Source organism: Triturus cristatus, chromosome 9 (assembly GCF_964204655.1).
Source record: "Triturus cristatus chromosome 9, aTriCri1.1, whole genome shotgun sequence".
Taxonomy (NCBI): domain Eukaryota; kingdom Metazoa; phylum Chordata; class Amphibia; order Caudata; family Salamandridae; genus Triturus; species Triturus cristatus.
Window position 1 is genome coordinate 879,805,576 of NC_140592.1, and position 23,238 is coordinate 879,828,813.

General features: G+C 40.7%; 1 protein-coding gene across 12 annotated transcripts in view; it reads right to left on the reverse strand.

The window, feature by feature from the left end:
• Positions 1–23,238, reverse strand: part of EML1 (EMAP like 1) — an 889,011-nt gene that overhangs the window by 69,214 nt on the left and 796,559 nt on the right. For all 12 annotated transcript variants that reach the window (XM_085626396.1, XM_085626393.1, XM_085626400.1 and 9 more), the window contains 5 exons: positions 20,333–20,487; positions 17,138–17,263; positions 16,067–16,198; positions 12,180–12,247; positions 1,685–1,773 (listed from right to left, as the gene is read on the reverse strand). In XM_085626396.1, the coding sequence (XP_085482522.1) occupies positions 1,685–1,773; positions 12,180–12,247; positions 16,067–16,198; positions 17,138–17,263; positions 20,333–20,487 (570 nt within the window). The remainder of the gene's footprint in view (positions 1–1,684; positions 1,774–12,179; positions 12,248–16,066; positions 16,199–17,137; positions 17,264–20,332; positions 20,488–23,238) is intronic.

A 23,238-nucleotide genomic window follows, 5' to 3' on the forward strand; every position in this document is an offset into this window, starting at 1 on the left:
GAGGGGTCCCCTGGGGTAGGGCAATGGGCAATTGTTCTGTTCACAGATGCCCCTGTGAAGGGATTGGACCAGTCTCAGAGCAATATGTCTGGGCTTCATTAAATGGGAAAGCAGGTCTGAAGGGGCGACTCCTGGTTGAAAACAACTTCCGTCAAGATATTGCATGTAGGGCTGCGTAAGTTTCAGGACCTAGTCAGCCCTCCTCACCACCATAGAAAATGAGCCACCTTCCTCCACAGCCAAAGTAAGAAGAGACGCCCAGTCAGTATATGGAGAGGTGTACAGTACACTGGCATCCACCAATTCCTCACACCAGTCCATATTGGGGCCCCCAAGGGCTGGTATTCTTCAGGATCCAATGGCCCCTCCCCAAGTCCTAGCCTATAGGAGTAGGGCTCAGTCTCTGGCCTGAAGTGAGTGGCTCCAGTCAGCATCGAGCAACGCCCCTCCGGCTCCATGTCGGAGTCTAGAATAAGAATGGTGCAAGCGGCGCTGGGAGGGCCAACAGTGGGACCAGTGCAGGGGAAGGTCAAGACATGGTTTGACTGGCACAAGTCCGGATCCATCAGTGGATCCAGGGGGCCCAACTGGTGCCGAGGGTGGACCATTGAGCGGGAAACTAGTAGGGGGCCCTCATGAACCAGAGTGGCCCAAAGGCGCACCAACATGGATTGGCTGGACAAATATGAGGTGCAAGGCCTTCTAATATACTCAGAGTTGGGTGGGAGCGGAGGGCGGGTGAGGTTCGCTCTGGGTCCCGGAAACTCAGGAGGTGTGGAGACGGCCCAGGCTCCACCACGGAGCCAGTCCTTGAGTAACAATGCTCCCTCGTCAGATGACCAAGAATGACAGGGCGAAGTCAAAGTCCTCTTAGACTTCTTGCTCTTCTTGTGGGATTTACTGGAGTGGGATGACTTTGATGAAGATCAATGGCCCCGCAAGCAATCCTGGGACTTTCCGATCGAGTGGGATTGAGACTGTCACAGCACTTCACGCAGCAAGGAGCTGAAGGGATCACTACCTCAAGGCTTTGGGGTGCATGGCACAGCAATTTGCACAGGTCTTGATCACGCTCAAGACGCCAGAAACAGACAAGGTGTGGGTCAGTCATCAACATTTGCTGGTGACAGGCACCGCTGGGCTTGAATCAAGCCTTCTTCGTTGACATCTCTCCCAGACCAGGAGACAAGTCTCAAAACTTTGACACAAAGCTGAAAAAATACAGCAAAAACATTATTAGGGGGATCTGTGCTGAAAAGAAACAGACGTCAACGCCCTGGGGCAATGCTTGTATAGGCACTGACCAGGTCTATTCCAGAGCGGACGACGCCAAGCAGAGCCAAACGACGCCACCTACCAGACTTGCTCACGAACATTTTATTTTTCTGATTCAGTCTGATGTCTGGCTAGGAATAATTCTAAGGTAAGTAATCTGCAGCTAGAAGTCTATCGGATTATTTTATGATAAATTAGTGACTGGATTACTAGCAAGTTCATTTCTTTAGTCCACATTAGGTATTACTGTTTAACAGTTTTAGTTCTCCAAACTCCGAGTAATATTGAATGTATAGTTAGGTGAAATAGCAATAAAGTATTTTAAGTCTGGTATTACTGAAGAACTGAGATATATTTCTTTTAAAAACTCTTGCTCCCTCTATGGTTAAATAAAATGTCAAGCACAAACCTGGAGAATACCGCATCACAGAGAGCTGTTCATTTCCGTCTGTGTGTACTGTCACCAAATCTTTTGTCTCTGTGTCCAAAACAAACCACCTGCAAGATGTGAAAAAAACAGATCATAATGTGAAAGTATAGACAATTGCATCTCAACAATCTTTTGGGTGGGGATAGGCTCCTTTTAGTTAAAATAAGTAGTGATGGAGCCTCAAGGCTCTCGCCCCTTTCCCCACCCCAAAATAATCTTTTACCATTTACAACAGATGGATTTATGAACAGACAGCAAACTAGGAAATAGAAATCTTCTGGATCGATGTCTGACAGACATAGAAGAACAAGTTACCTACCTTTGGTAAGGCTCTTTCTGGTGGATACTAAAGAATCAGATACCTTTAATACCTCTGTGAGTATCTCAGACCCTAAACTGCATCTGGAAACTAAAAAAGCAATGCTCCTGCAAGCCAGTAGAGGGTGTTGTGCAGCTCTGCACTGTCTTAGTTCCACTCAAAGTGATGAACAGAGCCACATATAGGCGCAATCCATGTGCACCGACATCAGTTCCTTTCTTTCCATGCCTTTGGAAGTGGATCCAGAGGTCCACTCCTTTTTAATATCTTGACAAATTTCTTTGACAATTTTTCTATCAAATCTACGAGTCCAGGTATAGTAAATGCATGCAAGTGATCCAAGCCAGATGACACCAGTCCCCAAAGTTTCCTGCAAACAGATGAATTGTGCTTTGTTCCAGATTTGGGAAGAGGACTCGAACACTGATGTATACAGACAGCTTGACTGATCTTGACAGCACCTGACTAAGGCAATACGTTTTTTGTACTTTTCATATAAAATAAGGCCTAATATCACATTTTAGGGAAAACGTGTAGACTCAATGCCAACTTACCAACTTGAGAAAGTAAAGCCGTTAGACTGTAAACCATAACTCCCCTATGCATTACCCAAGGATGGTGTGTTTTGGGCAACAACCAGGCCTATGAGACTTGCAGTATTATTTATTTCTAGTGGGCTAGTGACTTCATTAATTAACATACTACTTTAGTGCAAACTGTGCATAGTGGTAACTATGAAGATAAACAAAATAGTGGCAATTAAAGTGATTAATGAACAAAGTACTAAAAAATTAAAAAGCTAACCGCATTTCATAATTTCTTTCCATGGAAAGATGGAACCAGTTTCTGTTCTCCAAACCGTCGATTCCTGCCTTTACCTAAGCTGCGTTAGCGCAAAAATGGCCTTTGTGAATTTCTAAGGCGGTCTCTCACCTGCATACATTAGCAGAACACACATTTGTTCTGTATTAAGGAGAAAGAATTAACACATTCATCTTGTTGCATCCTAACTTAATTCTACCGAACATTATAACTCGTGTGAATAATTAATGCGCTATCAAGCAAATGTTACAAATTATACATTTGCAAACAATACTAAATACAGCATGCTTTTACAAATGAGAAATGTGCACTCAAATGAATACATGAAATGCAATGGAGGGTACATAAACAGAAAATATTAAGATTGTCTAGGGCATTAGCAGCTGCTATATAACTAACAATGAACAGTGGAGACAGCTTGTCCATTTCAGTAAGCGAGCATACAATTTCAGATAGACTTATATGGAACACGAAGACAGACCAGTAATACATGCATGTATGTGGTATTTGTATTATGTGAACATAGGAGAAAAGTAGTGTCAGTAGAGCGCTGCAGAGGATTAAAATCAAAGATACAGTAACTAAATGCTTTAAGAGGTAGCTGGGTTCTAGGAGCATAAGTGTACTGTTTTTGCATTGTAATGTAGCGTTCTTTTAAGAGGTGCGTTTCCAGCTTACTGAAGCAGGGTTGGTGGGTCCAGATCCTGTTTTTTCTCTTTCCTTTTACACTTCTTTATCAGTATGATGGTGTCTTGACTGCGAGTGTATTGAAAGCCATCGGAGATGGTGTAGTTAACATCCAGCTAGGCAGTGGTACAGATCTTGATAGCCTTATAAATGATGAAGCTTGTTGTGTAGATGGTGCTAGCTCGAAATTGGAGCCAGTGTAGCGTCATCAAGATGAGGTGCGATGTGGTCATATTTCCTCAGGCCATGTACGAGATGTACTGCAGCATGTAAGATGCCCTCAAGGATGTTGGAGGAGGGAAGGGGCAGTGTGCAAACCAGAAGGCCATATAGAAGATGTTTCCACCATCCAGATACAATAGCACAAGGGCTTGAACAGCAGTTTTAAGTCACTTTCTGTGAGGAGAGAGGAGATCCACAATCATTGTCGTGCCAATGTGATCATTGATGGTGAAGTTTTATTCCCAGGCTAGATCCAAGTGACTTGGCACTGGGGGAACAGTATGCGATCTACAGCTTGGTTTTGTACCCTAAACCGTTCCATTTTCAACAAAAACAGCTGCTCAAGGGTGCTGTTCTCTTCATAATTCACAGCTCTCTTGAGAATAATGGGGCAGTGGTGTTTGCTTTCACTTGGGTGCCTACGAAACATCAGGCCTAAGGAACTGCCATGGAACAGCAAAGACTTGTAGGCCTACGTAAGTGAAACATCTAGTAATGGCTTGCAGTACTGCACCTTTGTAATAAAAAAATAAAGGGTTTGCACCAGACTCAAGAGGAACATCTAGTAATGTAGTGCGGCACTGCACTTTCAAGAAAGAACCTTCAAGCACTTTAGGTGTAATATCTGAAGCAAAGACGTCCATTAGGCTCCCAAGTGGGATCAGCCACTGACAGCTGCTACCACTCACTAAGCTTGCACCCTTTTTTACTTCTGCTCTTGTCATCCCATAAGATCCTGGTGTTGAAGTCAGCAACTCATTCAAGGCTCAAATTCTGTAACTGCCTTAATTCAGGGCACCTAGCTTTTCAACTTATTCGAGTGCAGAATGCTGCTATCCAACTCATCACTGGGTTGGGTAGGCAGGACAACATCACACCGGTTAGGAAGGCATTGCATTGTCTATCAATGAAGGAAAGGACAAGATTTAAAACTTGGCTGATGAATGATAACGTATACTAACATCTAGGCAAATGCTCCTAGGAACTTGCCCAAATTAACACAAAAGGACCTAAAAGCATACCTGTTTTGAGATAACTATGTAAGATCCGCATCATGAGACCCATGTTCACATGGTGTGTCCCTTATAAATATTCTGAATGTCTTGTAATGGCTTGTGGCATTGAAGAACATGCACACTTTGCACAAGTCTGAAATTCATCTTCATCCTCCATGATAATATGCATTACCACACATTAGAAAAGCTATTTTGTGCCATTGACAAATCCCCTGCCATTTTCTGCAGGTACATTTCAGCAGGTCAAACATCTTAATATTTACCTGGGAAAAATACAAGTTAAATACTGAGAGATTGGGAATTTGATGAGCCTTAAATGTGATATGGAGGGGTTTACCACACTTGTTAAATACCTCAACCCCTGGTGTTGGTATTTAATGGATGAGCAGTAATTATCCCACCAGCATCAACCTGACTGAAAATTGGCACCAGAGTGTACCACTACAGACAAACTACACCTTACTGGGCTGATGGGTACCCCGGCTTGTACGTGTTGCACCACCGATGTTGGCACTTTTTACAACGCTAAATGGGACTGTAGTGTGTTCCGGCCATTCTTAGGAGTATACATTAATGGATTATGATTTTAGATGCCGAGGCTACATTAGCAGCCAGGGGCACTGTTGGGAATGAAGGGAGATATGGACATGCCCAAATACAAATGAATCATACATGTCTTGGCCCTGATGTAGACACAAAGGGACAATGCTCAAGAATGGATTAGCAGAGAAATCTAAAATTTGAGAATCTGGGCCCCACTGAAATGATACCTAATTGCAATTCTCTTAACTGATATTTGGTGATGAGGTTTGGGTAGGCCAGAATAGGTCTAACAGGAACTGGGTATATGATGGGTCAAGTAAGGACCAAGTAAGGTTCCCTGCAGATTCTTGGATTTTATGTATATACCTGCTGTGGTGCCTCACTGATTGGTGTGACTCTGCTTCAAGACTACAGTCACTATGATCCCTTTATATCAAGTTTGTTGTGTTTATGTATAAAAAAAACAATACTGTATTGTCATAACTTCCCCTTTTCTTTCAGTTCACAACTTTAATGCCAGAACATACAAGCCATTTCACCCTAGTTGCTTTTCCATAATATTAATAGTTGTACAATTTAACGGTAGCAATCAGAATTAAAATCTTTTATCTACTTCCAGTTAACTTACTGTTTCATATTGGTTAGTACTTGAATATGTACAGCTTTACATCTAGAAGAGTACCAAATCCTAGCCACTTCTTCAATATCGACTTCCATTTTAATTTAGGTATGTTCTTGCCCAGGGGGCGAGGTTTGTGTGCATACAAGGGTTGCCCACAGAATAACTGTCTTTTTCTTCCACTTTTTCATTGTCCTTTCAATTCTAAAATACTTATTGGCTGAACAGTTAAACCATAGAGATATAACCTCAATTATATGAATATTGTAGTAATTGTTTCTTCTATTTCCTGAACTAATGCCTTCTATTTTTTTTATGATTTCTAAAATAGTCTTACCACTGTTGTTTGACTAGAACACCCCATCAATCTCCCACCTAGTTCTTTTCACTGGTTCTAACGTTTTTCTACTAAGTTTTAATGTAAAGTGAAACCTAGTTACACGTAAAGTGCCTTGGCACCTCACAGTCCTGGAGCAGCATATGACTGCTAAACCGAATGCAGTCACATTTCTGTTGCAGCATTCCTCGTCACACTCGCTAGCCTATGCTTGGAAGCACTAGAGGGTTCTGGGGCACTTTAGAACTTTAAGCCAGAATTACAGAGTTGTATTTATGCACCAGCATTGGTAAAGTCAAGAGGTCCGGCTTTAATGTGCTAAAGCATGCAAACACAGACATGAACAAACGTTTGACTGATGCGCTTCAGTTTTATACTAAGGTGAACCAGAGAGCTAGTCATCAACTCATGCTTCACAAATATGGCATGCCATTCTATCATAACAGAATGGTTTCAAGATGTGTTGGAGTTTGCTGTGACCTTACGTCTAATAGACCCTTGTCTGTAACATGAATGGAATTCTATGGTTTATGTAAGCAGTGTAGTCACCTTCCTTCAGTTCACGCATGATAATCCACAGAAATATTTCAAGGCATGTAGGAGTCTGCCAGGACCTTAAACCGCAGGCCCGAGTTTAACTTTCAAGAAACAATTGCTAAATACTTGGATAGCAGTACCCACCTTCTTATAGGTAAGAAAAGTGACCACACTTACCAGCATTTAATGGCATTTACTGAATTTGGGCCTCTGTGCAAAAATCTTAAACCGGACAAATCTGAAGTTAGTTTAGATGACTACCTCACTGGCATGGGAAGGGTTCCTAAATGCAATCCGCATCCATAATTGCAGCCTGATCATTAAACACATGTCTCCAAGTCTCAATGTATTTAAGCAGGTGGAAGGGGATAGTATTTTACATTGTAGAAAGGGCTACTGTGGCTAGTTCCATCAGAACCGGAGACTCAATCAAGGTCTGGTCCAGTCCAGAACACTACCCCAGTGCAACCTGTAAAGCATGGCAGGTTTGTGAAAATATTCTTTGTCAATCTGGCCAAATTCAGTCTGCATAAAAAAAAAAAAGAAAAAGAAGAAATTCAGTCCATTGAAGTGCACGATCTCACTTCAGTTGATGAACCCGATCAATCCCAATACCCCATATCAGCCCCGTTTTACATAATCTTGAAAGTTTTAGCAGCGAATGAGATAGGCCAACTAGTGACTAAGAAAGAGCAACCACTGGATATTATGGAGGCCTTCTTGCTTCATGCACCCAAACCAAGGGTGGGGATACCTTCACAAACTTCTTTGGAGTTGCTATTTCTGTTCCTTTCTCCTCTCCATGGCTCATGATGCCCGTCCATTGTGGAGCCCAAGCCTTCACCAGGAGGAAGGTCTAGCATAGACTTCTGTTGACCTATGAACACCAGACCGGTTCATAAACAGGACTATCCTGACATGGCATAATGACGTTAAGATGCTCCTTTATACGATCCTGCATTCTTTTTTCTCAAATACTAGATGGCTTTGCGTTCACAACAGACACTGCTCTGAAACATTTGCAAGATCAGTGTGTTCTTCAAGGTTCATCAATGCACAAAGACTTCTGAAAGTAAATAGTTTATAATGGGTTGGTGGATCCATTATAGGACACTGCGTTCCCAGAGCAATCTCCTATTGTTGCCTGCACATCCTGACATATTGCAAACATTTTTAAATGATCTGCATAAATTATAAAACTGTGCATTAAGGATCTATTTCTGTTGTGCTCAGGCTGCATCAATTTTTAAATGGACTTCGGGAGCAACAAAAGCTTGACAATATAATTGAAATTTTAAAAAGACATAAGTAATAAGGCATGGCACACCCAAAAACTGGATTGTCATGGCCACACTGACAGTTCTGTCACCGGTGGGGATAGTTGAGCTGAACAAATAAATAAATAAAATGGCTTTATTATATTGTGTATCCAGGTTGTGGCTGATAATTAACAAAGAACAAAAGGGACTTAGCTCTTCAAACTTGGCAAATAAACATAGATAAGCAAACGGAGATCCCGACTAAGAATAAATGAATTTGTCACGTTGGATTTGACAAGTAAGAACACTTTGTTACTTTCACCTTTTCATTTCACAGTGTTTTTCCCCTGAGTTTTATATAGCGCAAACTTAAGGTATCAGAGCACTTTACATGAGCACCACTTGCGCTACATAAGGACACATTCATTTTTGTTAGGCATGGGGAGATTAAGTGAATTGCCCAGAATCACAGGAGGTTGAGCGTCGTTGCCCAGATTAGAAACCGGGTCCCCAACTTGGAGGTCGACCGCCCTAACCGTTCGACCATATCCTCTCCCCAGTGCTCTTTACACTCACCAGCAGGAGAGGCTGAACGCATGAAATGGTAGCCATCTCTTTCAAGCAGCAAGGCTGTCACTATAGAAAAGCTGGAGCAGTGGTTCTTAACCTTTTGACCCCCATTTAATCATTACTGGAATTTGGGACCCCAATGGGTCATTATTGGGAGCTGGGGACCCCGGTCTAAGCAATTTCGATGATTGGAACGCCAAAACAATCAAATGAGGAAATATTAGATTTAATTCAATAACAAATAGGCAAAAGCATAATTTACTGTGAAGGTTTAGAGCTTTTCACAATTCAATTAAGGCCACCCATCATCCATACGGGATACTGTTTGATGCATTTGAATTCTCTGATGAATCAACCTGACAATACCAATCTTTAGTCTCTCAATTTCAAATTCTTTCACATTTACAGAACGTTTTAAGATATTCAATCTTACATTTTGCTTGTTTATTTATATACACTTTATTAATCTGTTAATTGCTTCCCTAATTTTCTAATTGGGCTCTGTGGACCCTTTGGGTCCCCCAGGACACAAGTTAGGAACCACTACACTGAAGGAAGAAATGTTCCTGCCTTGGTCAAAGGAACATTTTGTTGCATCCCAATACTTGGTAATGGGGTCATGGTTGATACTACTGCCTTGCTACAATACCACCTCTGCTCTTAATTGTGTCTCAGGTAACAAACATGTTCTTGACTAAAACTTGATTAATAGTTGCACATAACAGATGAAAGCAGATCCTGTGGATTGCAGTGTACAATCAAAACTTTTTAACAAGCACTTCTTATAACTGCTAAAAATGTCCTCTTGCTTTTCTGATGGATTCAATGAAAATTTTGAGTTTTATCCTGAGCACCTTTCCGGCACCTTTGTTTTAAAATAATGCAATTAAACTTAACACTAGATAAAAACTGAGAAGTTAAAAAAGTGCACATCAACACTATTGTCACTTCACTTGCGAGCACTAGGAAGATTCGCAGCGTTTAAACACCTAGATTAAAAAAGCAGATCTTTAACACCAATAAATAACTGATTCACTTACAAATGTACTCCCCTAAAAGTCCAAATCACAAACCAGTTCAAATGCTTGACTTTGTTGGTTGGCATTATCAAAGAAGGATGAGACTCCCACGAAGCAAATATCTTGATCAGATTATGAAGCTGTGCAACATAATCCTTATGTACGTTGGAAACTGCATACAGAACCTCACAAAACTTGGTACTAAAGGTTACAACAAATTTCCTAACTCACAATAAAGAATAAGAATACATATAGAGGGCACGGTTTGTAATAACCCTGGGTTTCAAGGTTTATTTTCTGGATGAGTGGAGGCCCACTGTAACAGGCTCATCTATGGTGGTCATCTAAATATTCACCCCAATACATTTTTATCAGCTAGTTGTCTGGTACAGAGTTCTGGATTGGGTGAGGGAAGCATGCTTCCATCTTCATACAATCATCAAACAAACAATTGGTAACCTAATTGTCATGAATGTCTTTGGAGAGGTTTTGTATGGTTCCATATTTAATGTGTATTTCTTCCACTTTGCTTTACATTCACATTTTTCAATTACATATGAAATGGTTTTTGAATCTCCGCTAAAAGTTAAAAAATGTAAAATGAGAAAAGCCAAAGGTTCTAAATACCTTTAAGGTTGAAAAAAAGTACTGTCTACATAAATGTCAATTAGGATGAAAGCCAAAAGGCTGAGATATTTTAAATTTCCCTAATACATTTTATTTTTACCACTCCCTAAATCCACCCAGTATCAGTAATAATCCCAGTAAACGCTAGTACTAATCCGTGGACTAACCCATCAGTATGTCTAATCCTAATCCACTCCATCTTCATTCTAACACTATCCATAAATATAATTCTACACCCTTAATGTAATACACCCTTTCTCTAATCCGAACCATAGCCCTTACTTTCCTTACCGTAATACACAACCTTCGCTCATCCGAACCATAGCCCTTATCCCTAATCCTTACCATACTACACACCCTTTCTCCTATACTAACCATAGCCCTTACCCCCAACTCTATTCTTATCCTAACTTTCAGTTTACAATTATCACTACCCTAAAAGCCAACCACAGCCTTTTTGTTAACACTAACCCCATTTAAACTTGTTTAACATTTTTAAACTTTATCAGACTCCCTGCTTATATTTCAAACTTTTTTCTCTAACATAACATTCTGAACTCTGTGTGTATCTATTTTATTTGAATGTTAGACCCAACTCATTGTTTTTCCTCTTCTTCCATATGGCAGTGTGGCAAGCTATTTGATTAGAGTTGAATGCTCATTATGGGAGATCAAAGCTTCACATTGTGCAATTCTAAACTACCAGGAGTCCCATTCAGCGGACAGTGGCGTTTGCACAGCTAACAATGTGGAGTAGCCAGAGTACACAAATCCTGCTGGTACAGTCATTCCCCATCACCAGAATGGGATGGGAGGTAATACAGGAGGAACGAAATGCAATAATGGTAGCCCTAGTGGAAAGTCAGCAAACAGGACAACACATGCTACTGTTTACGTATCGTAACCAAATTTTATATTGATTCTTCAGTGCAGTCCCTCAAACCATTTACTGGCCAATTTCTGGGTTTGGTGTATTAAACAAAAATAAAATACACACAACAGCCGTGGTAAAATAGGCAATATACTGCATTAAAGGTCTTGTGTGGATATAAAATGTACCTAGGAGGATAAGCTGAATAGTACATCAGCTCAAATAAGATCTACTATGAACAACAGGCAATGTGGTGCCCTTGTATTAATAAGGGCCATATGCTGAACAGACGTGTAAGTCTTTATTTGTTATACCCACAGCAAAAAAGTGAAGGGAATTACAATGAGGTATGTTTGGACTACAGCATCCTTTAATAGAAGTTTTCTCTTTTTTGCCTGATGCTGCTGCCTACTCCCCTCCTGTATCACTCAATAAGGGCCATATGCTGGTATAGACGTGCAAGTCATTTTTTGTTATAACCAAATCCTGCCTACTCCCCTCCTGTATCACTCTGAGAGCAGGTCCGAACCACTGTCTAAATTAGGCAAGGGGGCTTTGAATTACAACAAAAATGGCCAACATAGCCCCTTTTTCGGTTCATGTAGTGCACCACACTAGGCAAAGTTCTATTTTGCCCGAAGCGGAGAAAATCCTTGCACCATTCTCGGGCCACATAATGGCATCCAGCAGCACTGTAGTTTGTCACGGGCTTACCAACATACACTATCTTACCTCTATGCCTATCTAATATGATAACCGGAATGCATACTAACACTTACGCATTTGCAAAACCAAATGGAAATAAAACCTAAATGTAATATAGTTCGGGGTATTGATACAAGCACACACTCCTATCAGCAAAAACCGATATTATTTCATCTGATTTTCTGAACTAGTACCAGGCCACCTTCTGAATGTTCAACATTTTGTTCTATGAAGAAACTGAGAACATTCAAATGCACAAACCAGAAGAGCAGTACAGCATTCCAATCGATAAGCAACATAAGTTATCACAAGGGCATTTACCTGCCGGTGAGAGTCCCAATTGCGACCACAGTCCCTGAAGGATGGAAGCCTGCAGACTGAGCTGGATCCTACAATTAATCCAAGTAAAATGTATACTTTCAATTATAAATCAATGACAACAGCAGGAATAATACAAGAGATGTATGCAATCCAGCAAACTGGCATTTCCGAAAGAATCCATTTTACAAATGTAACTGTCTCCCATGAAGTATAATCAGAGAATAATCTGAACATTTTGATACATTTGAACACTAAAAGTAAAGCAGTTTTTCAAACCAATGAATTATAATCTCACACACAATTAAAGGTAGGTTTGTCTACACGGTTCATCACTATTTTTATAGGTTTGCTATTTTGGGAAGTTTACTCTAGAGCACATCTAGCTGAAAGATTTGAGAAATGTGACCAGTCCCTAAATTAGAGTCTGATAAATACCCAGTCTGACAGAGTAACCTAATTTTACACGTATGACATCACGGAAAAAAACTTGCCAAATCTTAAGCCATATGGTTTATGGATTATTTTTCCTGGATAAACTGATTCCACATCAATACAAAGTGAGCTAAACATTAAACACTGGGGCGGCGGCACAGTAGCTGCAGTATATGGTGAAGAGTTGCCTTGTCTCAAGATCCCAGTGTAAAAATACATATCTTTTCATTATGCAGCAATGGAATGCACAGTTGGCCGATATACATCCTTTGTTACTTTAAAACATTTTTTTTTTTTACTGTGCATCTTGATACAACTGTTTCAATGAGATCTTGCTCGGTCATTACATTTAAATCGAAAGCACAAACGATACTATTTACAGGATAGTTCAAACTTTGTAAATCCTATAAAAAAATAAAGGGCATGGGAACTACATCCAGGTCCGTTCAATCAAATCCTCAAAGTCAATGGAGCCATGAGATGTGCCACAGGCTCCACTCCCCAAATAAAAAAACCTTGCTATTTTTCGCATACACGTTTCTGCAAGTCCAGTTAACAACTGCGCATCACCAACAGCAATTTTACCTTTTACTTCTAAAATGTCAGACACATTAAAGAGTGGAAAATGGTTTAGGAGATCAAATGTACACCACAAAATGCCTGGATCGGCTATCATTTAAAGGGAGAGTACATCCTCTGCCTCAACTCCAACAAAACAAATATCCTGGCATTGGGCAGAGAAGGAAACCGCTCCTTCATTCCATTTAAATGGGCCTTTGATAAGCCCACAACCAAATGCAGGTTGCAGTTAGTCTATGCGTGGTATTTTGGAACAAAACTTCAAATCTTCATGTTTTGTAGGATCTCAACACAACCTCAAATGTGCCACGGGGCTGTACGGACCAGATTCATTTTAAGGTGCTGTGAACCTACTAGTATGTATATTACACAAGCCTCCAAACAAACTATCCAAGTTACAAATATAACAAAAAATGAAGCATAAATATTAGCCTTTCATCTGAAAGAACATGAATAAACCAATTCCGTTCCAAGAGCATGTGAAATTCAGCATAAAAGCCTAAATCTCTCGTATCATGCATTAAAAATTCTGTTACTTAGTGCCACTGTACTGGAGTATTCCCCCCCCCGTACTAGGAACCAATTAGAAACTTGCAATTTCTCAACATGCTGATCATCTGCGAGCAAATATTAAAATAACAAAACCTGGAGGAAGGTCCCTAGGAGTGCAGGTGCCAAAACAATGGGATAATCTCTTGACATCACAGGGTTAGGCCTGATTATCTCAACTGCAGAAAACCTTTGAAGCAGAATTATTCATACAAGTATGACAACCTTGAAATGCAGCGCCATTCGAAACGGAACAGACTGGCCACAAACAAGTTGCATGTGACAGAGAAACAGTGACCTTGAAAGACTGGATTCAAACTGTATGTATCCTGCACATTCCCCTACGTCCCACAATTAACCCAGCACTCCTTGCCATGACTACCTACCTTCATGTAGGCACCAGCCTACTACACCCTTGTGGCCCAGGAGTCAGATGCATAGAAGGGGGTTAGACTTACTGAAAAAACTTTTGCATACATTAGGTATTCTGTATGTTACCAGATTTGAGATTGTGGATAGGATTATAATTCAGAAATTTCATTCAGATGTGCATTGCTTATGGCTCAAGCAGACCAGAATGAGTTAACATGCCTTAATAGTGCATCACGTTAGACAAACACCACAAGTTGGTGGCAGCAGTTTACTTAATGAAACCATTTTTCTAAGAGTGAGCTCAATAAATAAAAATTATCGCACACAGACATGACCGTCTAATAAATTTCTCATTAGCTACATGACCCATATATCAGGTACAAGGACAATACCATGCACTTTATTAAATTCAAGGTTAATCTCTGGAGAGATATTGACATGGAGTCCCAGCGGTATGGATTGTTTTTTGCTGACTGACAAGGAAAGAGTACCAGAACATAATATCAATTAAAACACTATTAAACATGAATTGAATGATCTTTTATTTTAAATAACCATTAGACCCAAGTAACCAATCTTAATGAGTAGAAGGTTCCCATGGCAGGCGATTAGAGTACTAGCAAGACTTACTACTGAATTATATTTATACTGAGTGAGATGGATCAAAGACAACATTCTGATAACTGTACTGTGCCCTACAAAGCTGCAAGGCTAAATTAAGCTACAAAGACATTCAGCAACATCAGTCGATTGATGTCACACAAGTCCTTGGTTCAACTTGATACTTTGGAGTTATTAGTATTTCAACCATTTTAATGTGGAAGATATCTAAATGTTGGCTTTATAGATTTCTATTGCAGTCATTTTATCCTGGTAAAAGTTATTTCTTGTGAATAGACTTTTCGGAGTTCAGTTAATGAAAGTTTATATTTTAAGTAGTGGGGAAGCCAGGGCCCAAATATGCAACAAAAAATAATTCTAAAAGGACAGAAGAACAGCTGCTGCTGTTCTTCCTTCTACCAACCTTCTTCAGTTATTTTTTCATTAGACTGTAGTACTCTCCATCTCACTAAAGTTAAAAATTAAAAAATACAAATGCCAACATTTGGCAAGTACTAATGAAAATCCACGGACTTGTGATGTCACTATGGAAGCCTCCGTTCAGATAGTCTGTGGGAAGCGGATATGTAGTAACTCAAACATGGACTGTGTGCTGGCAGCATGTTGTACAACACATTGGTCCAAATCACTAAAGGTAGTAAAGTTTAACTTGCAGCTCTACAACAATGCATGGGTACAAATGTACATCTTCCTGTAATTCACCAAACTATTCCAGATTTTGCCAGAAAGCAGCGCCAGTCACAGCTTTCTAGGAATACTTCAGGAAAGTTTCTCGTTACGCCTCACGATGGTCATGTCTGTTGGCTTAATGGTGTTCAATTATGCCTGCTGAAAGGCCAGTATGATTATGCAATAGCACAATTATTTTAAATATTTCTTCTCCATGCAGAAAAGGTTTGTGGGTGTTAAGAACTTCGAAGGCAAGCCACAACTTGAAACACTTTGAAAAAAGCTCATACATCAAAAATACTCGATGAAGCTGATGTGCCTTTGCACACAGACTTCAACTGAAAGGGACTGCGTTTTAACTTAGAGACCGATAATATGCTAGGACAATCCCTACATAGAATACTAAAATTAATGCATAGACAACAAAAACATTGTCACCATAAACTATATTTTATTACCTGAAGTAACATATATGAAGCATTTCAATAAGCAGGTTACAGAAATCTAATTTCTGCAGTGCTCACATATCAACCTCATCGGGCGTTTGTTCGACATCCCAAAACATGAAAACGATTAACGAAAAATTCCTTGATCTGCACATGTAAGGAAAATCGAGATGGTTATAATTTTGAGAGTAAATTAGAAATCCTGATTCAGTAACTTACCTCAATAGTTTTTGTCCAGACAGGGCGATGAATGGTGGCATCCCAGAGAGAAATATGCTTATCGTGTCCACATGTCAAGAACTGAGGCTTAGATTGGTGAATGGCCAGTCCCCACAGTTCATCGGTATGGCCCTGCAAATTTGCCAAACAAAAAAAAACAAGAAAAGAAGCACATTACATAAAAATGACAATTCTTTACTCCATGTGACAACAACATCTGGAATCAGATGTTTTTCGAGTGGAATGCTTACATACATATTTTGATTGCATTAAGCAAACAGGCCAAAATAATTCTAGAGACTTTCCTCATTGAGGAGGCAGTGTAAGTACGAAAAGTGTGCCTAAGTGCCCTGTTTTATTATAAATTACTAAAAACATTACCACTAAAGCAAATGAATTGGGAGCAAACACTATGGACAATACGATATTCTTGAAGATGGTCTTGAAGAAGCACCAGTAGTGTGAAACGTGTTTTGTATAAAGGCCAGATAATGGATTAGCATTAAAATTGAACTACAGTTCTATATTTCATGTAGTTTTATTGTTAAATATATACTGAATGAGGATACCCACTAACGTGCACTGTGTATTGAAATAGCGGATACATTTAGAAAGGTACAACCCACTATCGGTTTCATCTACCCTATCTATACACTGCACTCTGACATTCAGTGAAGGAAGGACACCTTCTGTACCTTCATGCAGCGCAAGATTTTCTTCATGTCCAAATAAACTTAGACATGGAGGTATGTACCCGTCTAATCCACAATACATGTAAGAATGCATTGCCACTAACTGCTAGGTGTATATATTCTGGAACTGGTCACATGATTTTATACTTCAATATGACTGACCGATCTTGTTGGGAGAGATACAAGGGTGATCAATATTTTCTTAGCAGGTTAGTATGTTTTATTTCGTCAGTTTTATGATCGGATTCTAATCAGGAATAGGTTTAAAATTCCATGCTTTATCAGTAAGCCATGCTTCAAAGAAAAAATATGGCATAGATTTACAAAAACATTAAAGATATACAAAAATAAAGGTTTAAAGACACACGAGTCAACCTACTTGAGTAATTGGGTAAAAGTCCCCAGACAGCGTCCCCTGAAGTACAAAATTTCTTGTTGTTCCAATCAGTACAACTTCTCCTTTTCCTTCTGTTACTGTTCTGATTGGACCAAACTGCTCAGGAATCTGTAAGCAATTCAAAGAGTTCAGTCTACATCATTTGTATAGTGTTTGACAAAAAGGTAGATAAGAATTCTGCTTATATATAATTTTAGAACAGACATTTCTGTGAACCAAAGTTATTGTTTATACATACAAAGTTAAATATTGTATTGGTAAAAAAAAAAATGGGAAGTTAAAATATATATATATATATATATATATATATATATATATATATATATGCGCACCACCACACCCGCCTCTTTGCCAAAAAACGGGTCCGACACATGCTTTTGGACGTATCAGGTAGGTTTAATTGCCACCAAACAGAGATTCAAGCTTAAAACACCTGGCAGACGCGTTTCGGCGAATGCCTTCTTCATTGCCAGCATTGTGTTTTAAAAATTAGTTGCAATGTGCAGGGACTTTACATACTGCTCGTGGTGTTCCTATTGGTACTCAAGTGTCCAATCACAGCCCTTGTTCTTCAATCACTGTATATATATATATATTTTTAAAGCATTCAAGCTAAACAAAAACTGTGCACCCCTTTAGGGAAATAACAGCTGCTAGCATTGTTCTTGTTCTCTGATGTTTAACTAGTCATCTATGAAACGTCCCTAGATTATGCAAGGCTATGCTCAACCTTTTTCCATGGGATTCTGTATGTTCCAAGCCTCACCTTTAAAATTAAGATATAACACCAAAACTAGACCCTGGGGCACTGCTGCTTTGTAAACTGCTCCAACTGGTTCAGGCAAAGTACATATCTGGCTTAATTGTGTCGCGGCTTTAGTAATGACATACAATGGCCTATCCAAGAAAAACAAAAGGTTTCTCTGCTTCAGGACCAGGCACCCAAGATCTACACAAAAATCTCACCACACACTGTCGGTAGGGAAAAAGAGCAAATTCAAAATTGTATGAACAATGCTTAAAAGGGAAAGGATCCAACTACCTGCATAAAAAAGGCAAACCAGACTTTAAAAAAACAGAATTTACAAGATCTATACACCAAGCCTGATAGTCCGTCCTTTTTTTGTGAGGTTAGAGCTATTACAGAAAATTACCATAGTACAAAATCCCTTATTTGGATCCACCCTCAGTATTCAATGTGAATCTGTAAGAAGTAATTTACCTGGAGGCCTTCTGCACCATAACTCAAACATACCAGACAAAATGAGTAAGGGCTAACTTCATCTGTCATTCCAAACTAGAATGCTGCCTATTGTCCGAAGCGCCAAGTGTGGCCTTTGCAATGCTTACTCTTGGGTTGGATACAAGTCATTCTGAGAATAGGTTTACAAATCTAACCGCTTTTCTCCTTAGGCTTGGACACATTAACATTGATGCTTAGGGGGCAGCCCTCGTCTCTGCTGTGCCACTAGCCTCATGCTTATCAGACAACTTCTGCAGCTTCTACCCCTTAACATACCTTGGCTTCGGAACAGGAAATGAGTCAGTCTAAAGCAATAGAGTAGGAATAATGCTCAGGTGCTGCCTCTGCAGAAAGCAAGCTGGATTCTTCATGCCCGGCCTCTTCTATTTCGCCCTCACTAGGTACATTGCGTTGGCAGTTCGAGATCTCCACGAGGGGTAAGTCGACATATTGTAAGGTATTGATATAAACAATTTGGCCAACAGTAAAGTTTATGATACGAGTTACACGGCAGAGAACATTGAAATGCATGGTATAGCAAGTATAACAAATGTGAAAACGGGGAACATATTAAAAATGTAGTTGCAACAAGAATATATTGCAAATTATGTAGTGAAAGGCCCACTTATGGCCATTAGTTTAAGAGATACTCCAAACTGCGGAAGAGACTGGGGGAATAAACTCATGTTAATGCAGCAGAGTGTGCGGTGTAAGGCTTCCTGATATGCTTCCAGCATTAAATTGCACTATTGTAGACTCTGCTTCCATCGAGACATTCATCGTCTCCTGGGTAAGTCCAACTGGAGCCAGGATGGAGAAGTACTGGTGCAAAGTGCAAACATGCAGTAAAGAGCTCTAAAGTTCTGCATAGTTTGGGTAGCAAGTGGAGGGCTAGGTACTGGGATTAGGATGCCCTTCAACCAACAGCCCAATCCCAGTACTAGGCTCCAATTCAGTAACCTGTGATTCAGGTCTTCCCATGCCTATATGGTCAACTGGTCACGTGACGTTTTGGTCATTCTATACCCCATTGGAAACCCATGGCATCTTCTTGTTTCGTTTACTGTCAACAAGCGTTCTGTGATATCTTAGGTTTCAGGACAATCACTCAAATCCAATCAATATGCATCAAAGACTCCCTTGAATTAACCAGCTATGGGTTTGTTTTCTTAAAACAGATGAATTTATGTCACTAACCAACGAAGGTAGGGGATATAGATTAGACTTGTGCTCATGAGAAGGCACCTGAACAGTATAATCTGGAAACAAAATATTCAGCAAATAAAACTTAAAGAAATCATTCACCAGGTAAACACTAGTGCAAAAAAACATGAAAGCCATCTCATCCAGCACTGACCAAATAGCATAAAAATAAACTTAATTTCCAAAATAGTTTTAAAATAAACAAATACTTCCCACAAGATACAAAGTAAACAATAAATTATCCTGCTGAAAAACGAGGGATTAAAAATAACTGACTGACACGACAAAATCTGTTACCAAGTAAGATAACCACTCTTAAAGTCAAACATTTTTAACTACATCTATATCTATATCCAGGCACTTCGTGTGTCAAAAAAATGTGTATTAATTATAAACAAGTATTCACGTTGCCAACACTGGTATAATTTGTCATTTGCTAACGTCATCTGAAAATTAGAGAGATAGAAAGGAAGAGCGAGTAAAAAAAGAGATGAAATTAGCACTGATAAAGAAAAGCAAGAAGGGATGGATCTATGTAACCAGAATGCATTAAAATGGATTACATTGTAGGTTTTAATGCATGCTATGCAGTCGGGAGACATGCAGACTGAAGTCACGAGGCACTTAACGGACTTCGGTGTTGTTTTGGTATGTTTTTTCCTCACGGGTCAGAGATAATAAGAGCTTATCCATCATTTGAGGAGCAGCAGATCACAAAGTAATGCCCTCACCTCAGTTTTAAGCAGTTGCTGATAATTGCCATTCCAGGAGATCAGCTTCCGGTCTTTGCCTCCACCCGATACGAGTGTGCCATCTCGCAGCATGCACAGGGCAAATATGCCACCTTCATGGGCTCCTTGGATGGCATGGCGGATCCTATTTGTACCTAGCAGGGCACAAAGAACACACATTAAAAGATACAGCATGCAGTTCAGGTTTCTCATGGAAGCCAGTCCTGCCGTTCTAGTACATAAATGTAGCGCATGACACCTGCCAGCACTTACAACCATGGCGGAAATTCATGCACTCAAACCCTTTGAGGGTTGGAGGTGGCGTACACAATCTACGAAGCAAAATCATGTGCAATAAAATGGCATATTATGAAAGGGTCTCATTAAAGCAGGAACAGTGCCAGCAAAGAACAAGGACAATGATGCCTATATCCATTCTCACTGTCCTCAGGTGGCTATGCATGGTGAGCCGCTCTATACAAATGCCTGGTAACTATATTACAAAATAGGTCCATTTAATGCGCGCTTTTTATCATTTTACTCTGCCCTTTGCTGAACACCTTGACATAAACACACTTATCACAAGCTTTCCTTCTCACTTCTTTCCACTCTGCCTGTCTATACATCAGAGCTCTCAAGATCTCCCTTCCATCTCATCATGTCCATCTTTTCATCATGGTCTCTACTTCTTCTCTCCTTTTTAACACTTTCCCCTCCCTTTACTAAATGTTTTGTATTTCTCTGTTCCTTACCAGTAGCTCTACTTATCCCATGCCCAACATGCCTTCTTCATTACCGTTCCAAGAACATAAAAGGCGACCGCTAGAGACAAAGCCTTTCCACGCACGGTTGTCAAACTGGAATAATCTGAGTTTATGAGATGCACATTATCTTTTAACCTTACGAAAGAATCTCAAAATCATCCTCTACCCACCCTAGCAGCCTTCCTTGGTTTCCTTTGCCACTGCTGCTTTTTATCCACTTTTTTTTACCAACGCCATTTCTGGAATTTCTCTCAATGTACATTTATTCATCATAGTATTTTTCCCTCCTTACCCTGCATCTCATTTCGCATACTCTGTCTCTACTTTCCTGATCAACACCATGTGACATGAATCATACTCCTAATCCAAGGACCACCATCATATGACTGGGATGACCATCACTTGTCAAGGATCACCATCCTATGCCAAACATCTGCACCATGTGGCAGGGATCCTCATCAAGTCACGTGCCAGAGTTCACTGTAGTTTACCAGCAACTACCAAGATGTGCCAACGAATAATGCAACATGTCACTTGGTGCATTCACAAGCCAGGTAATACCATATGTAAGCGACAGCATTAAGCAGCTTGAAAATAATTGTGTGCCCTGTCACCATCAACCCACTGAACACCACCACATGGAACATTCATTGCAACAGCATCATATGCCAGTGACTGCATTCATATGCCTCGGATCACCATCATGTGCCCAGGAATGCATTCAAGTGACAGACATTTGTATTACCTTAGTTTGCCATCATACGCTAGATAATGAATTCACATTAAGCATCACCATCATGTAGGCATGAATACCCAGAGTGCTCTGGCACTCTCCACATGTACCCATACAGATAGATCTTCTCTCACACAACACCCATCAAGAAAACAGATACAGAAAAAGCGCACACTTCACCCTTTCTGTATCCAGTTCCCACATGGACCATCATTTTTCGAATGGCACATACTGCTGTCTGTTGCCTCTGCACAAAGAGCTCCAATGTTTCACATCTGTGGCCACCAATGTCTGAAGTTCCACACCTCGTGCCCTGTTCTTGGATCATAGCTCAAGTCGAGTAAAGAACAAGTTACTTACCTTCGGTAACTATGTATCTGTAAGAAACATTAGTTAGTTAGATTCCTCACCTTAGAATATCCCCAGGCGTCAGACTGGATGATCCGGAAGATTTTTCGTCAGCAATACCCCTTGCGCGTCGCTAGGCGTCGTCTGCGGCTCCGCGTCAGTCGTCGGCGTCGTGCGCCGGGATGACGTCGGAGTACTTGGACGCCGCCCTCGCGCGCTGACGTCAGTTCTTGTACATAGCTTTCCGCGCCAGGAACGCAGAGCCATGCAAAGACCGACACTGGTGCCAAAAATAAAATCTAGGGGCCTGAAAAGGATAACCTTAACCCTAGATGTCAGTTCGCAGAACGGGGAGGATGGGTGGGTCGGTGAGGAATCTAACTAACTAATGTTTCTTACAGATACATCGTTACCGAAGGTAAGTAACTTGTTCATCTGAAAGAAACACGTTAGATTCCTCACCTTAGAATAGATACCCAAGCAATACCATCCCCGGTGGTGGGTCTGCGAACCAAGATCACACCAGAAAGTCCTGGAGGACAGAACGGCCAAAGAAGCCATCCCTCCGGACTTGGCTGTCAAGGCAATAATGCCTGGCAAACGTGTGTAGCGAAGCCCACGTTGCCGCCTGACAGATGTCCTGCAAAGGGACACCCCGTCCCAAAGCAGTGGTAGCCGCCGTGGCCCGAGTAGAATGGGCGCGCAGCTCAACAGGAGGGTCCTTTTTTGCCAAGGAGTAACAAATTTTGATGCACAAAACGACCCACCGAGAGATGGTCCGTTTGTGCAAAGCTTTCCCCTTCTTAGCACCCACGTATCCAACGAAAGGTTGGTCGTCCACCCAGAACTGCTTTGTGCGGTCCAGATAAAAGGAGAGCGCACGTTTTGGGTCCAGACGGTGGAGCCTCTCTTCCTCTTTGGAAGGATGCGGAAAGAAGGTGGGCAAGGTGACAGACTGCCCAAGATGAAATGGAGTCACCACTTTCGGAAGAAAGGAGGGACGAGGCCGAAGGACAACCTTGTCCGGATGAACAGAGAGAAAAGGAGGCTTTGAAGATAAA